The sequence below is a fragment of the Camponotus vicinus genome, unplaced genomic scaffold (assembly GCF_025532165.1).
Source record: "Camponotus vicinus isolate PSW18456_S1 unplaced genomic scaffold, iyCamVici1.0 SCAF_11, whole genome shotgun sequence".
NCBI lineage: Eukaryota > Metazoa > Arthropoda > Insecta > Hymenoptera > Formicidae > Camponotus > Camponotus vicinus.
This window is the reverse complement of record NW_028141947.1, coordinates 8,320,296-8,338,161: the sequence shown is the minus strand read 5'-3', so window position 1 is coordinate 8,338,161 and position 17,866 is coordinate 8,320,296. Positions and strand designations below refer to the sequence as shown.

The 17,866-nt window shown below is 30.8% G+C and overlaps 2 protein-coding genes across 7 annotated transcripts; one reads left to right on the top strand and one right to left on the bottom strand.

Annotated features, from left to right (window-relative positions):
* The first annotated feature begins 803 nt into the window (after positions 1-803).
* On the top strand, positions 804-7,597 carry LOC145962144 (adenosylhomocysteinase-like 1). 6 transcript variants are annotated; one of them, XM_083083045.1, is made up of 11 exons: positions 804-1,106; positions 2,647-2,694; positions 3,202-3,286; positions 3,622-3,815; positions 3,905-4,229; positions 4,444-4,594; positions 4,703-4,855; positions 4,941-5,106; positions 5,262-5,508; positions 5,887-6,007; positions 6,605-7,597. In XM_083083045.1, the coding sequence occupies exons 1-11, from the start codon at positions 1,005-1,007 to the stop codon at positions 6,624-6,626; spliced, it is 1,614 nt and encodes a 537-aa protein (XP_082939171.1). In that variant the 5' UTR covers positions 804-1,004; the 3' UTR covers positions 6,627-7,597. The 6 variants fall into 6 exon arrangements, with proteins under 6 accessions (XP_082939171.1, XP_082939172.1, XP_082939175.1 ...); XM_083083046.1 differs by having other exon boundaries at positions 939-1,106; positions 3,634-3,815; XM_083083047.1 differs by having other exon boundaries at positions 940-1,106; positions 6,093-7,597.
* A 2,806-nt stretch (positions 7,598-10,403) lies between these two features.
* On the bottom strand, positions 10,404-16,142 carry LOC145962143 (cytokine receptor-like). Its single transcript, XM_083083043.1, has 9 exons — positions 16,022-16,142; positions 14,848-15,082; positions 13,527-13,817; positions 12,777-13,082; positions 12,465-12,622; positions 12,164-12,332; positions 11,696-12,004; positions 11,460-11,605; positions 10,404-11,387 (listed from the first exon to the last, which is right to left on the bottom strand). Exons 2-9 carry the CDS (start codon positions 15,065-15,067, stop codon positions 10,884-10,886), a joined length of 2,103 nt encoding a protein of 700 aa, XP_082939169.1. The 5' UTR covers positions 15,068-15,082; positions 16,022-16,142; the 3' UTR covers positions 10,404-10,883.
* Between the last annotated feature and the right edge of the window lie 1,724 nt (positions 16,143-17,866).

The window sequence follows — 17,866 nt, the reverse complement described above, 5'->3', positions numbered from 1 at the left end:
TTCGAGACTTCGAGTGAATATTTTTTCAAATTTTTTTTTTAGAAAAATATACACACGCTTACATGCGTGGAGAATCTTTTCCAAGAGACAAATATCTCGTTACGCAAGTGTTACACTTGGTAATAATCCATTGTTACTTGCACTTTTTGCGCATCTTACTAATCTTCTTTCTAAGGTGAAAGATATACAATTAAATTGATGCATTTTATATAGAATTTTACATGTTATCGACCGTCCTGAGGACAGCATCGGAGAAAAACACCCAGCAAACACCAAATAACAGTTATATAACTGTTATGTAATAGTTATATAACATGTAACAGTTATATAACATGTAACAGTTATATATCATGTAACAGTTATATAACATGTAACAGTTATATATCATGTAACAGTTATATAACATGTAACAGTTATATACTATGTAACAGTTATATAACATGTAACAGTTATATGTTATGTAACAGTTATATGTCATGTAACAGTTATATGCCATGTAACAGTTATATATCATGTAACAGTTACATAACATGTAACAGTTACATAACATGTAACAGTTATATACCATGTAACAGTTACATAACATGTAACAGTTATATAACATGTAACAGTTATATACCAGGTAACAGTTACATACCATGTAACAGTTATATACCATGTAACAGTTACATAACATGTAACAGTTATATAACATGTAACAGTTATATACCAGGTAACAGTTATATACCATGTAACAGTTATATACCATGTAACAGTTATATAACATGTAACAGTTATATAACATGTAACAGTTACATAACATGTAACAGTTATATACCATGTAACAGTTATATATCATGTAACAGTTACATAACATGTAACAGTTATATTGTTGAGTGGGAAATTACAACTGACTGTTATATAAATGTTACTTGGTGCTTGCTGGGTAGTTACGGTCCTGATCCGCGCGCGCGGGGCGACACCTGGCGGTCGATCGGCAAGTCTCGCGGACGTGCATTCGAAAAATGGCCGACAGCGGGGACGGTGTGAACAGCACGTCGTCCGGGAAGGAGACGAGGGGCACGCTCGCCGATGGCCCGGTCACCGATCCGGCGTCCAGCATGAAGGTAAAGCGAGCCAGGTTTTAATGTGATAAAAGTGTTGGAGCGTCTCGCGCAATCGGGACGACGCTTCGGCTAATCTAACAGCTGTAAGTCGTAGCGGTCGTATTTGCCGCCGTTCTTACGATGGAATTTTTCACGATCCCGAGACCCGCGAAATATCATCAACCGTGTCCCTGATCATATCGAGCGTTGCTTGTTTCGAAAACACGAGAAAATTGCGATGTTTGTCTCTTCTTTCTCTCTCTCTATTTATATTGGTTTCCTTCTATCTTTCTCTTTCTCTCTTTCCTCCCTCTTTCCTCGTCTGTCATTCTCTTTATCAGTTCCTCACCTGTATTTCTATTGTGTGTCACGTCTTGCCCAATCCATCAAAGTCTTGTGACCACATATGGCTGTTATATAATTGGACACATGGTATTAATTGACATGTCGCTCGTTGATGAATGGGCGTTGGTTAAAAGCTATCTAAATGCAGACTTGTATACTATGAAGATATTGGAATTTCTGTTTGCAACTGACCAGATCAAAACTTCTTCCAAATTTCTTTCTTTTTTTTATTACATGTATCTTATTATTGATTAAGTGATTGAGATAATAATTGAGTAATTGATTGAGATAATAACTAGACACTGTTTATTTTTCTTAAAGGCAAGTAAACAGAAATCTGACAGAAGTTAATTTATTCTACAAGAAGATCAGGAGATTGAAACTGTTTAGCATATTTTGTTCAATTTTAATATATACAAATTTATATCTTATATTCTCTTTTGTACACAGATATATTTTCCAGGCACACATATGTAACAAAAGCTGTTACTATTAATATATTTTATTAATTAAAATAACAATAGCAATTTGAAGGAGTGAATGCATGCAATTCCACACATAGTACCTGACTTGGCATTTACAATGCTTATATATTATTTTACATATAGAGCATTATTCACACAGTAGTCCGTAGGTTCGGTACCAATCACTCATGCATCGCTCATAAGCCTAGACACACCATTTAGGCGTGGCACAATTAGCACTACATGAATTATATTGAATGCAAAAAGAAAATATGAGAAGCACAACACAACGGGATCTAATATATTTCCTAAAACAATTCTCTTAATTGTGCTTAAATAATTGGAGTATTTTGATTGATTGAATAGCAAAATTATAAAAAAACAAGAAAAAAAGATTTACAATTATCATTCACAATTAATTTTATTTAAAAAACATTTTATATACAATGTCTATCTCTTTCTCTCTTTCTTTCTCTCTTTTTCGCTCTCTCTCTCTCTCTCTCTCTTAATTAATAATTATAGAGTATGACAATTATTATATTCTGATTTATATGTGATTCATTTTTTAAAAATATTATTTGTAAAATAAGATTATGTGAGGTGTAAGAACGAGATGTAAAAAAATTATCGACGAAAAATTCCTGTACATATTTTATGCTGTACAATTTTTGGGAGTTTTGTACCAAACTACGGACTGTATTGCGTACACTTGATGCATCTGAATCATGATATGGTGGTTGTTGTGATTTCAGAGCCTAGAGGCATCAAATAATGCCTTTCACGGCGCGAGAACAAAATTAGTAAGTAAGAGTATATATGTGTATAAAACATGCAAACTTGTAAACTTGTACCTAATATCCATAGAATGCCATCCTTGCTATTTTTCCTCAAGATTTGGCTTTATCTCCTTTTGCCATATAAATGTCATTGCTGGTCAGAATTTCATTCTCGCTTGTCAGTTAGATAATACAGACTAATATATAATGAGACGATTATATATTAATAAAATATATAATTAGAATTTTTTATATATTATTAGAATCTTCTCTCTTTCACACTCTTCTTTGAAATGCACTCGAGAAATGTGAAAATATTTATCATGTACGATGTAATAATATATAAAAAAATTTCTTTTGACATAAATATAAATCGTCTATGTATATATTGATCTGTATACACATTTAATGCAACAAGCTAAAGCTTCATACGCACTCTTCAGTTTGTAGCTTCTTCGATGCGGGCCCTCTTAGAAATGAAACATATTTCTACAGTCAGGATTTGAATTAATTGTATCTTTCAATTTCTAGGATTCAAAATCTGGAGCGCTGAAGAAGTCCAGCCGTTACCGGAGCCGCTCCTTGTCGGCCAGTAGCACCGATAGTTATAGTTCTGGTACGGGCGTGTTCGTGATAATACACGTGAATTTTCTGTGTGTATTTCGCTTTTTGATGGAAAAATAACTTCTTGTAACTTACCTTTTTATCATATTAATATTCCTCAACTTCAATTTATGTTTCCACCTCAATTATTACCAGCATTGAAACATTTAAAGTGTTATATTCCCTATTATTATTCCACAGCATTATTCGTAGCTTTATTTTGTATTTAGAATTAGCAACAGTTGTAATCTCAAATAACTCACGCAATTAGTTGCTTCTGTAGATAGTTTGCACTTGCACTTTGATGTACTAATAATCAATGTTTTTCGGCATTTTGCGCTACTTTAGCCTCTTATACAGGAAGCTCATCCGATGAAGACGACGTCTCGCCGCGCGAGAAGATTCAGAAGACGGAGAAGGGCTTTACGGATTTCTGTGTGCGCAATATCAATCAGCATGCTTTCGGACGTAGGGAGATCGAGATCGCCGAGCAAGAAATGCCGGGAATCATGGCGTTGCGGAAACGCGCAGCGGACGACAAGGTGTATCTCTTTCTTTCATGATAATGGAAAGATATTCTTTATTATTAATTCTACATTCGATTTAATTCTAATACTCTAATTTTGCATAGCCGTTGAAAAACGCCAAGATTGTGGGATGCACTCACATCAACGCGCAGACTGCAGTGCTGATTGAGACACTGGTAGAACTGGGTGCACAGGTGCGATGGGCGGCGTGCAACATTTATTCCACGCAGAACGAAGTAGCCGCGGCGTTGGCGTACGCCGGATATCCGGTGTTTGCGTGGCGCGGCGAAACCGAGGAGGATTTCTGGTGGTGCATCGACAAGTGCGTAGCGGCCGAGAATTGGCAGCCCAACATGATACTGGACGATGGTGGTGATGCTACCCACTTGATGCTCAAAAAATACAATGCTATGTTCAAAATGATTCAAGGTTTATTTCATTCTACAATGTTTGCTGTAACATTATAACTTATCATAGCTTCGTATAGGAAAGATTTTTAATTTAAAAAAATAATTTAGTATAATAATAGTATCAATATCAATGGAAAAATAAAAATAGAATTGAAATTCTTAAGGAAAATGAAAAATATGACATGTGACATTTGATTTATGAATGAATAAAACGAGAATATATGTTTTTGTAGGGATTGTCGAAGAGAGTGTAACAGGTGTACATAGATTGTATCAATTGTCAAAAGCAGGTAAATTATCTGTCCCCGCGATGAATGTAAATGACAGTGTAACAAAGACGAAATTCGATAATCTCTACAGTTGTCGCGAGAGCATCATTGATAGGTGAGTTAGTTACATAAATCGTTTCGAGAAAACTATCTAAAAATTGCTTATGCTGAATATGACGCTTATCAGTTTTCAGTTCTTATCGAAAATATGTATTATTTACAGTTTAAAAAGATCCACAGATATTATGTTTGGCGGTAAACAAGTTGTGATATGCGGTTACGGAGAAGTTGGAAAGGGATGTTGCCAAGCTCTCAAAGGTTTAGGTTGTATCGTATATATCACCGAGATCGATCCCATATGCGCTCTGCAAGCCAGGTAAGGAAGGCTCGCTTGGACAAATTAATTTCTGCAGCTAAATTATCCGAGCAAAATCATACATACATATGTTGTTGCATTACAGCATGGACGGTTTCAGAGTGATGAAGCTCAATGAAGTCATACGAAATGTAGACATTGTCATTACAGCAACGGGCAATAAGAACGTGGTCACGCGCGAGCACATGGACAAAATGAAAAACGGATGCGTCGTGTGCAACATGGGTCACAGCAACACGGAGATAGACGTTGTATGTCCCACTTTATCTACTTTATTTGGCGCGCGTAATTTCGCAACCGGCAGTTATAGCGACTCTCGATTTTCTCGAGCGATCGATTCGATATGACGATTCCACGCTCAAGAGAGATCGAGAGGATTAAGTCCCCTTAAATATGTTCTTAACAGAACAGTTTACGTACGCCTGATTTGACTTGGGAAAAAGTGAGATCACAAGTGGACCACGTTATTTGGCCGGATGGTAAGCGCATAATACTCTTGGCAGAGGGTCGTTTAGTAAACTTGTCGTGCTCGAGTATTCCATCTTTCGTGGTGTCGATTACTGCCGCTACACAAGCATTAGCCCTCATCGAACTGTTTAACGCGCCACCAGGACGATACAAAAGTGATGTTTATCTGCTGCCGAAGAAGATGGGTGCGTACAGAAACCATAATACAATAACAAAAGATACTAAATTAATTTCAAAGTCTTTTTGCGTCGTAATAATAGATAAAGCTAAAATATATATACATATATATAATTTCGAAATGATCCTTATTCACTGATGTAGTCATCATTGTGTGTATGTGTGTGTGTGTGAAACTTTTTTTCCCCTAATTTTTCTAGAATACTTAAATGACTTGATGATGAAACAAAAAACGGCAAAGCACTTTAATCTAACCAATTTAATATTTTATCTCTTGTTATCATATCTATTATATTTCTACTTTAATTCTAATTTACTAGTATCATATTAAAGTAATAGTAAATAATAGTAATAGTAATACTAAATCATAATGTCCATTTACGCAGATGAATACGTCGCATCACTACATTTACCCACGTTTGACGCGCATCTAACGGAATTAACGGATGAACAGGCAAAATATATGGGTCTCAACAAGGCTGGTCCGTTTAAGCCTAATTACTATCGGTTAGTATCAAGTTCTGTTATGAGAGTGATTAATTGATTGTGTGTGTTTTATCTGTGTTATCTACCTACTGTGGATCTGTTTCAGCTACTAAAAAACCAATGGACGAGTAATGTGGCATTGATTTAGTGCAACACTTACTCAGCATTACACATTTTCACAAGTATTAAAAAAAAAACAATTACCCTTCCTTGACTTTGTGCCGAAGTTGGCTTTCTTTTTACCCCATTATCGTTCACTCTCTGTTGTCGTAAAATCGATAAGAGACTTTTATTTATGGTTCAACCTTCGTCGAGACATTCGCGTGATTTGATTCCGCATTGCCATCGTGCTAATCATCCGCAAGGAATGCGTTAATAATGTCATGAACATACTCTGATCTAAGCAGTTATTTAATAATCGATATTAGAAATCACTACCGGGGCTGGACAAAGTGTATTTGAAAAAAGTACAAAATATATAAGCTATTTTCAACATGTTGAATATCTTATATATTTTTTAAAAGTATGTGCTCTTCAAATAACATATCTATCAAAAATACTCTGTCCAGCCATAAAATTTTAATTATTGAATTTATGTATCTGATTAACTTTTAACAGTTTACCTTCTGAAAATGTGTGAATGTAGAGCCTACATTCATCGAGATGACTGTGCACGCCAGCAAAACTACGCGTGCAAACTGTTGGACGAATGTTGTAGATACGAGTTCTATATAATTTGCAAATCGATGCGGTAAGTAAAATGCATCTGTCCATTAGACACTTCCAATAAACTGTAGTATTATAGTTTGTAAATGATACAAACGTTTTTAATAATATATAAAAAAAAGGACATATATTTATATATAATATACATATAATGTAATATTATATATATACATATGTATGTATGTATGTGTGTATGTATGTATATACATATATAACACATGCATAGGCAGAAAGGTCAAAAATATTAAAACAGAAAAATAATTATAAAATATATAAAAGTTCAGAATATTCAAGTTCAGTTTTTCGATTTCTCTTTAATGAGTTTTCTGATATCATTTTTAAATATTTCATCTCTGAATGAAAAATTTGAATTCTTTCTTGAATCTTCTGTACGTGTGTGTTATACATAAATTTATATACATATATACGTATCACATTATTTTTTAGCGCGTACCGTTGCACTGTGTGCGGATACTGCTGCATATTAGTCAATGAATTTATTGTGCCCTTATAATAATGAAATTACATGTGGGGCGTATGTGTGTATGCGTTATGTATGCGTGTATGTGTTTGTGTGTCTGTGTGTGTGTGTGTGTGTGTATATACGCCCGCTCCGTGAGAAACGATACACCATTCACGACTATTTATACACCATCCTTTCTTCGAGAAAGAGACGCGGGAATGCCATATTTTGCAGGCAGATAATCCAAAAGCTCCATATGTATATAATTATTTACGGAGGAAAAAGATATTAACACGAAATAGGCGATAAGTTGTCATATAGATTATAGTCTGTTAATTATTGTTAACTTTGCCTTGCGACACAAGAATTTGCATACCCCACGTTTATTAGAAAAAATAAACGCTTACTACATTTAAAGAGAATTGACCGTACATTGTTTTTCCTTAGAATAGCACCCATATTTATAATAGCAATTAAAATCGTGATTAATTCACAGCTTCAAATATGACAATATACAGGGTGTATCTGAAATGATGCACTAAACTTTAGGAGCGTATTCTAGAGGTCAAAATAAGACTTTTTTTTCCTATGAACATGGATCCGCAAATGAACCCCCCTCCGAGCTAGAGGCTCCTAAAGTTTGGGGAAAGAATTAAAAATTGGCTGTATTTCAGAAAAAAAAAAAAATGACAGAAGGTTGATCACCCTCTCTTGAGAGATAAATAAATTTGCGTTGCGGGTGTTTGGTCAATTTCACACATTTTCGAATTTTAGCTCGGAGGGGGGTTCATTTGCGGACCCATGTTCATAAGAAAAAAAAGTTTTATTTTGATCTCTAGAATACGCTCCTAAAGTTTAGTGCATCATTTCAGATATACCCTGTAATTAACCGAAGAATATATATTAAATTTTATCCATCATGAAAAGAGAAGGAACGATATCATTTGATATCATCCTTATTTTATAACTAATAACATTCTCAAACTCAGAATAAATAGGCATCATTCAAAAAGCGATCGAAATAAATTTAATTATATTATTATTATAGGTTTTCAAATAAATGTTTATAATCATAGAATTGGAGATTATATATAATTAAAAATATATATAGAAAAATTTCTTTTAAGAAGCCAAGTATTCTTTATTTTTCAAGAACGCAGTATTAAAACATATTTTAAGAGCATTATTCCCTATTTTATTTCATTCTAAATTGAGAACAATACAAAAACGTTTTATAAAATTAATGTAATATTAACAAATCATATTATATAGTATGAATGCCTTGATATATGTTATGCTTTTACGGGGATTCAGATTCAATTTACAATTGTTTTGCTACTTTACGACGCCCATGGAGTGCAACATTCGTACGCTTTTCTTACTCGTCTTATTTTATCATCCTTAATTTTGTCTTTCCTTACTGTATGTACTGTAATATAATGCAATTGTAAACGAGTTCCTTAATACATAATTAATTACAATAATTTTACTCGTGATTCATATTTATGAAGTTGATAAGTATCGAAAGGCAACAACAGATAAATCATATGTATGAGCGAAGGAATTGAAGCAGTTTTTGCATTCGACACCTGTAGATGAAAAAGCTTCACTATATAATGTTTTGCAGTATGTGTATCTGAATTAAAAAATATAGATAATTTATATTTAAAAAATGATGTTATTCTTGTTGTACTCCCGTGCAATAATTTGAAGTGTACTATTGTTTTTCCTTGAGCAATCATAATTCTGTCACGCAAAATGAATCAAAATGTCTGCAAATATGTTGTAGATGTTTTAGCAACATCGAGAGAACGTTCGGAAGTAGCGATAACGCAATAAAAATTAATAAATAAAGAATTAAGCAATAATTAAGAATAATCGCAATACATTGAGAATCAATCATTGACAGAAACAACGTTAATCCTTAATTAATCGCGAAGAAATTTTGCTGGGTTAAATAAAGCTTAAAATATTTGCATACACAAGATGCAATCAAAGAGAAAAAACACTGACTTGGAATGGAAGGAATAAGAAATTTCAATTCTAAAGTCTAATGTATAGAAAAATATTTTCTTCAATAATTTTATCTTAAAATGCTCATGTAACTAGGCCATATCAGGTGTCATTGTGTTCTCCGTACTATCCGTGAGATTTGGAGTGGATCACGCTAGAGATAGATTCTCATTGAGATTCAGATCGCCGATCTTAATTGAGATAAATAACTTCCGGCAATCTCCAGTTCTCGTGAAACACTTCTTTCATTAGTTCTTAGACTGATAAAATTTTACTCTTAAGTTGACACAATCTTGCCGAATGACACGGGCACTGGATCTATCTCGATGCTGCTGTTACTGGAAATTAGAAATTTGATTATTGTGACCGATGAAGTGACAGATTCTTGGCCACTCGAACAACAGCTCGATTCAGCAGATAGCTGTCTTTTATGTGGTTCGCCGTCCTTGTGCAATAATTTCTATGAAAATCGAATTTTATTATAATTTTGAATTTTGCATCTGTAACAACAGCCAATATTTTAAGCGCTTTACTTATCATGTTTGAAATAAGACCAGCCGGTAATTCCATATCATTATTTTGTATATCTTCATATTTTAACCACTTTTTACGATAAAAATACATAATATAATACATGGTATGTCAATATACAGGGTAGGGCAAAAGTTTCGGAACAGCTAAATATCTTAGAAAATATTAATGTTTTTATTTGTCTAACTCATTATCTAAATTACTATTTTTTCTATAATTTTTAGTCAGATATTGATTTTGTATTGCTATTGCGATTTTATATATATATATATATATATATATATATATATATATATATATATATATATATATTGTTTATCGTTTGTTTAAAAAAATCACATTTTATATGTAAATTTACAATTTTTTTACCTTTTTTCATAATCTGCGCAGCACAAAATAATCGGTATGGCAATGATAAATCCAATAACGCTTAGAATTGCCACAAATCGGGTAATCCTGTTACATAGAAAATACATATATTCTAATAAGAATATTTGTATAAAATTCTACTTAAATCCGATTAAAAATGTGAGTTTGATATTACGAGTATTACATTTACTCACTTAAGGTGAAAGAAAAATCGCAATAGCATACAAAATTAAAATCTTACTAAAAATTATAGAAAAAATAGTAATTTAGATAGTGAGTTAGACAAATAAAAAAAAAGTTCAATTCAATTTCCGATTCATTAAACTATTTTATTATTTTCAAACAGTTTTTTAATTTCATATAACAATCATATAACAATTTCATATAACGTATAATCGTTAAGAAAAAATGTTTTCTTTATTTTATTTCGCATAATGCAAAATTTTATTAATACGTTACATCATGCTTCCGATATCGCAAGTACTGCAAATGTTAATTTTATAAAAAAGAACAATATGTTAATAACATTTAAGAATAATATTAAGAATAAATTAATAATATTTTCACATAAATATTTATAAACATAAGTATTAAAGTATTAAACATGAGTATTTACAATATGGATGGTCATAATAATTTTTGTCTTCATTTTTAATAAAATACTGACTATTACTGTAACAATTATCTTCTCCAGTTTCGGACCAAGGTCCCGTTAAATGTTTATTGTTGGAATCGATATTAATGGCTCTAACTCGAAATTTATATTATTTTCTAACAGTCTTGCAATCAAACATTCTAAGATGAAGTACTGGATCCCCTATCATAAGGAGTCTCATATAAGGGCTTACTACGTAGACTTTCACCATACTTGGTCACCATCGTGAGTTGGAGCATATACGTAGTATAGGGCGTTAAATTTTTGACAATGCCGTATGTCCTGTATGGATGGTATTTGATGCTAATATTGCGTTTGGATTTTTTGCACTTGGTAACTATCGATGACACAACAGGACAATAGTAAATTTTCACTTCTTTGATGACCTCAATGCGATCTATACAGTCAAGGTACCATCCCACCTCGATGAAGTTTAATCCAACACGATTAATCCATACGACTTTCATTCTGTCGAGCTTTTTTGAGTGAACCACCTTGCAAGATGACCATACCATACCGCTGCTGCCCTCATTTGCATTTGCGGATATCGCGAATTGATATATATTGTTCGAATCTGGTACAGTTATGTTATAGACCATAATGTCATTGTAGTTTATGGATACGTGTGTCCAGTTCAAGTAACCCTGCAAATGTATCGTTTTAATTTGCGCGCAAAATTATTCTACAAATAAATAACAGAGAAAATCAATATATACTGTGCACTGATAAGGGCGATCGCGTTCGTTGCCGCACCAAAAGATGGTATAATTCGTGACGTATTTATACGTGCTCGGCGACCAAGACAATTCGTACAGTCCTCTTCCGAAAGCCATTTTTGTAAACTCTAACGGTCCACGTGGCACTGTAAGAAAAATATTTCATATTGACTGCTCGCAATAATATATATTTAAACGTTATGTAGTTCTTTTATCACCAATCTTCTTATACTCACTCTCATCTCGATTAGGTACAATAATTTCCGTATAATTCTTACTAATGCCGACTTTATTCTCCGAGACAATCTCAAATCGGTATTTATTAAAGCTGAGTCCCTCAAACTTGGCATACGTCTTGGTTATCTCGATCGGTTCGAGAACTATTTTATGACCATTTTCTTCCACATGATTAACTTGATACTTAAATTTATCACCATTTTCATGATATTGCTCTATCATTTGCCAATATAAATATACATCTCTAGTTCCATTGTGTTCGAAAATTTCGAAGCTACCAATATCGGTTCGCGGTGGAAAGCTAGGTACTAAAAAATTGAATATTAAAATAATTATTTAATTGTAATCTATCCATTAAAATTTATTATATATTAAAATAATTTTATATTTATGGTACTGTAAATATAAATAAAATAAGAGTAAATCAAAGACAATAGATTTTCTTCCTACTTTATAAATCCACTTACACGTTGGTGATGTCCTGAACATAATAAAAGCGAGCTTACTATACATATCCTCTCCTACGGCCTTGGCGCTTCTTAAATGAACGTATGCACCATACGGGGTATTAGCGTATAATCCGGTAAGAGTGGAACATCTCTTGTGCAAATGAGGATCCGTAACAATATTAATAATCTGTGAATAAGATATCACTCAATCGAGATTATTATCGTTTCATAAACTACGTTTAATTACAATAATTACAATAAACGATGAGTTATTTTAAAGAGATAGAAAATATCGCTGATAATGTAGTATTGATCCTACCTTCCAACCTTTTTCATAATCCCAGTGACTCCTGTACATAACTTTATGAGTTAAACCGGGAGAAAAACTCCACATAGAATGCCGGGATTTCCAACACAATGTTGCACTATCCGATGTGATGTGAATCAGCGATAGATGCACAGGTTTTGGAGGAATAACTGAAAATAATAACATATATAGTTTCAATGTTGGATGTCAAAAGCATATACTATTATATACTGAAAGATTATATATGTCTCATTATTTATTCCATATGACATCATTTCATTACATGAAAAGAAATAATCCAATGACTAAAAAAGATTTATATACCTATAGCATAATGATCGATTTTATATACGACGGTTTTGTTGCCAAATATATTTTGAATTCGCATTACGAACTTATAGATTTTTTTTGTTTGCCTGTATATTGGATTTGTACGTTGAGTCCAAGTGCAAGAATAATTCTTCGCTGTTGCTATAGGACAAGGAATAAGTTTTCGTCTTCCTGCTCTGTATATTTCATAGAATAATTTGTGAGTTGTTGCGATATAGTGCTGTGATACGTCCCATGTACATGTTATTCTCTTCCAATTAAAGGATCTACAAATAAAATTACTTGGCAGCCGAGGTTCATCTGTCGAATAAAATAAAATGCATCATATAAAAAAGAAGAATATATATCTGTTATAATTGCATAATAAATTTTTAAATAAATGTTTCAATATACAATATACACGAACGTTTCGTTGATAAATCTCGCTACGAAATTTTTTGTTCGAATTCGCATTCATAAACATTGTCATGACTTGTTTTATGTGTATCACTTCTATTAGAAGCTACTTCTTTTAATGTAAATTTTCAGTTTTTATCGTTTGTACAGATTTTATACAATAAACGATTATTTGTGTATTAAGGGTATATTATAAAGTATTATATATTATATTATTTTTAATCTTTTCTTTATAGAAATGAAGTAAATAAAATATGTATAATTGAAGAGAAGAAAAGTATTCTTGAAGAAATATATAACTCGAAATTATATGAAAAAGATAATTCACAAATGAATATGATTACTTACATGCAACAGAAACTGCATTAAGACCAACAATTGCGTCTATGTCACCAGGTAGGTCCAAAATGCAAGAATACGTAAAATGTCCGGCTGGTGGTGATTCAATGGTCAACATTGCTGTTGTTCTATTGAATATAGTAATGAATCTCTCCTCTAATATGTTATTACCACACTTAAAGAAGATATTCTCAGAGTATAAATCCCCATATTCTTTAGCTACAAACGTTTCATTTAAATTACACCAAATTTGCAGATTGTCACCATATTTGACAATTATTTCACCTTCCGGTACCGTCCCTATAAAAAGTAAAATATAATTTATTACATATTCGGACGTTTTAAAAATACTAACTTAAAAATATTTAATACTAACTTAAAAATACTAATTTAAAAATACTAACTTAAAAATATTAAACAATATTTGTTTATAATGTTTATTTAATAATAAATTTATGCGAGAATAAATAAACTCTTTAAAGAAATATGTATACTATAACTTTAAATGTATGTCCTATATATGTGTATAATGTTCAATATTATAATATTATATGCAATGTGTGTGTGTGTGTGTGTGTGTGTGTGTGTGTGTGTTATAACATTATAAAATATAAAAATAAGTAAAACTAACAAGAGATGATATATTCGGTCGGTTGTATATTCAATCATATGCACAGAAAGTTTCGGTATCAATTATATTGTTGGCGTTAAATGTAAATGTATGCATTTAGTTTAAAACTAGAATATCATAGAGAAAATTGAGACATATGTTTTATCTATAATTCTGATATATTAGACCGGGCATGCATGAGGAAGAGATCGAAAACAAACAATATTTATATCTTATCTCTAATTTAAAATGCATATAAATTTAAATGTGTACACTGCCTTGAAATTTGTATTTTATATAATATATTTGTACATAATATAATAAAAGTAAAAGAAAATTGTCTTTATAAAAATATACGTTGCTAATTTATTCGTGTGTGTAATATAACATTATTCTAACGATTATTTATAAGTAAAGAGAATATGATGATATGAGATGGGTAGTGGTTCATTATCAGCGACAAAAAATCCAAAGATATTAAATTATTTATTAAAAGAACGCAAAATTCATTATCAGCGACAAAAAATCCAAAGATATTAAATTATTTATAAAAAGAACGCAAAATTTTTCACAAAACAAAGTTTTTCATGCTTATTAGCGAAAGTTATCTGTCAAGTTACATAGGAAATTTATTGTGCTATGCATGGCAATTTTTAACATTACAGAAATATCGTGCTATTTGAAACAAAAGAAAATTTATCATATTTCAATGAAACTTACATCCTGCTGTTGATGGAAAAGACATGCATTGTTTGACTTGCGCATTTATCAAGAACAGACAACTCAAGACAATAAAAATCCATCTAATTCCCCATAAATGGTTTCGTCTGTGTGTAATCGATAAGTGAAATATTTTATTGAAATAGCATTTCATTATCGAAAATGTACATAAATGAGGCATTCTTCTTGAACATTGTATATTAGAGGTGCTTGAAGACATTTTCTTGTAATCTCACTGAAAAATAAAAAGACTCGCGATTAGAAATAATCTTAAAATCTCTTTCTATATATTTCAAAGTATGTATATACCCTAATGTATATAACCGTATGTATATAACCTAAGAATTTATATATATATATATATATATGTATATATATATATATATATATATATATATATAAATCCTTAATTGTAACATTATTAAATTAATTTATCTCTTTTTAAATTTTTAAGATTATCGTATATTATGTTAGTCATAGTATGTACGAATCAATATATATTAATAATATGAAAATAAAATAATTAATTTATGTCTAAATCAATATAAGTCCACAAGATCAAATCATATAAATAAAAGGAAAAAGCTATAAGGACTAAAACACAACAAATGATAAGAGTATAATTTTGAATAAAAGTTACGAAATATTGCAAATGTTTCTATTTAATTCAGATCCTCTTCAATATAACGAACAAAATAGGCATTCAAATTAATATAAATAACATAACATAAGAAAGAGATTAAATAAATAAGAAGAGAATAAAATAAATAAAAATAATTCGCTGTACATGTCGGAAAAATAAAATTGTAAAATGTAAACAGATTTTGCAAAAGACAGGATGTAACTTAAAGACAATTCAATTGGCTCGATGTGTCGTCGGTATTTCTTTTTTTTATTGTCTTTAAAGATTATCAGAATCAAGAAAGTAAATAGAACACAATAAATAGAACGCATATGATAAGAGTGTGTGCGCATAATTTTCAATAAAAATTATAAAATGTTACAAACGTTTAGGTCTAATTCAGATTCTCTTCGATGTAACGAATATGAACAAAAATTGACATTCATATTAATACACAGACACACAAACACCTAAATTAATATAAATAATAATTCAAATTAATAATTCAAATAATAATTAATAATTCAAAAATTAATTCCAAAATCGACTTACATTGAAGTTTGAAATAACAGAAGAAAATGTTATAATGTCAAGTTTCTTTACAGAGAATGAAATGAATAGCATGTAGGAAGGAAAGCCAGTTGAAATGGATGTGTGATTTGTATCCAAGCTAAGGTACGACTAACTTGTCGGTCTAGGAAATATATAAGAAATGTAGACGATAAACATGTGAGAAGAAAGAATACATTCATTTATTAGTAAATTTTGAGGTCATGACACATCAAGAAGCGACATTGTTGTGTTTTCGATAAGTTATTTTATTCCCTCGCTGTATCACCGATAATATAAATATGTGGTCTCTCTTTCCAAATGATCTCAACAATTTTATATGAAAAAAAACAGGTCGTTAAAATAATTTCTCAAAATCTCTGAACGTCTTTTCGATAAGATTTGTAGGTTTTCTGGCTAATTAAGTGTCAAGTTTTCTTTTACGAAAATGCCCAAAAAAGGCATTATTTTTTTACAAGTTTCAAATTTTTTTCACTATATATAATTAAGGTACAAATATAACTAGTTTTATATAAATAAAATACAAATTAGAATTTTACTGAAATAAAAACTCATCTGAAATTATTTGAAGAATGTTTTGACAGTCTTTAAATTTTAATAAAAGTAAACAATTTTTTTCAGTCGCTTGTGACTAGGAAATTATTGACATTTTCGCTATTAATAATAGAAAATAACACCTCCAAAAATTGCGTGAAATCATTACAAAGTAAATTATGTATAATGCGTATTGCATGAAACACTGATATAGAAGACTTTCGCAAATGACTGCTATAGAAGATTTTCGCAAATGACCATTTAACTACAGATATGTATTATTAACGGTGAAGGAATACAGAAAAATTATGCATTTTATCCAACTTCAATTTTTTCCTCTTCAACAATGAAATTGAAATAATACAGAAAAGTTTTCTGTTAGAATGATAATAATCAATATAAGGACACTTGTGATGTGGAAAACAGATTATTAATATAATTAATATAATTAATAATTTGTTTTCTCTACAATACACAAATGTATCATAGAAATATTAGCAACATCGATGTCGCATAATCTATTAAATTTCCAAAGTTTTGCGTGAATAATTTATTCTAACAGAATAATTCAAATTTCAATTTTAATAAGAAAGTTAGATACATTGCGGAAACAATTGTATGAAGATTAATTAATCAATTATGCATGTGTGAAAGTTCAGATATTTGCTTTAAATAATTGTTTTTTTTTTAATTTATAAGTCGTATTAAATCTAATAGAATTTTGCTTGTAAGAAAAGTGGACATGAAATAAAATTTTATTCGAGAACATTCATTCGAATCAATAATTGAAAATTACGGAATAATATTTATTTCGACATTACTATTTTTGAATGTCAGTCTCTCGTGACTTAGATTTGTCTATAATAATAATCCCAAATTACAGCTGTAAGTTTAACCGCTATCATATTTTAAATGTATATCGAGGCTATGCACGTTGAATTAGAAGTATTGAAATTGATAATACAATAAAAAAAGCACAAATGTTCTAATAATTATATTTTCAGCCTGTTAGAAGAGCACATTCTTTTGAGATTATAATATAATATAAATATAATATTAACAAATTATACTATATAGCATGAATACTTTGATAGCATGAAATGTTACGCTTCTAATGTAGATTATTTATATTTAAAAAACCATGTTCTTGTTGTTGTATATGTCTTGTTGTTGTACTCCTGTGTAATAATTTCAAGCGTATAACTTTTGTTTCTTTTTGAGCAATCATAATTCTGTGATGCAATAAAGAATCAATTATTGACAGGAATAACGTTAATTCTTAATTAATCGCAT

What these genes read in the sequence shown, in the direction of transcription:
- LOC145962144 (XM_083083045.1), top strand. Translation starts at nt 1,005, where the DNA reads ATGGCCGACAGCGGGGACGGTGTGAACAGCACGTCGTCCGGGAAGGAG. An exon ending in CACCGATAGTTATAGTTCTG is followed by an intron (nt 3,287 to 3,621) that starts GTACGGGCGTGT and finishes GCGCTACTTTAG; the next exon opens with CCTCTTATACAGGAAGCTCA. An exon ending in AACGCGCAGCGGACGACAAG is followed by an intron (nt 3,816 to 3,904) that starts GTGTATCTCTTT and finishes AATTTTGCATAG; the next exon opens with CCGTTGAAAAACGCCAAGAT.
- LOC145962143 (XM_083083043.1), bottom strand. Translation starts at nt 15,067, where the DNA reads ATGTCTTCAAGCACCTCTAATATACAATGTTCAAGAAGAATGCCTCAT. An exon ending in TTTTCCATCAACAGCAGGAT is followed by an intron (nt 13,818 to 14,847) that starts GTAAGTTTCATT and finishes TACTTTTTATAG; the next exon opens with GGACGGTACCGGAAGGTGAA. An exon ending in ATTATGAAAAAGGTTGGAAG is followed by an intron (nt 12,333 to 12,464) that starts GTAGGATCAATA and finishes TCTTATTCACAG; the next exon opens with ATTATTAATATTGTTACGGA.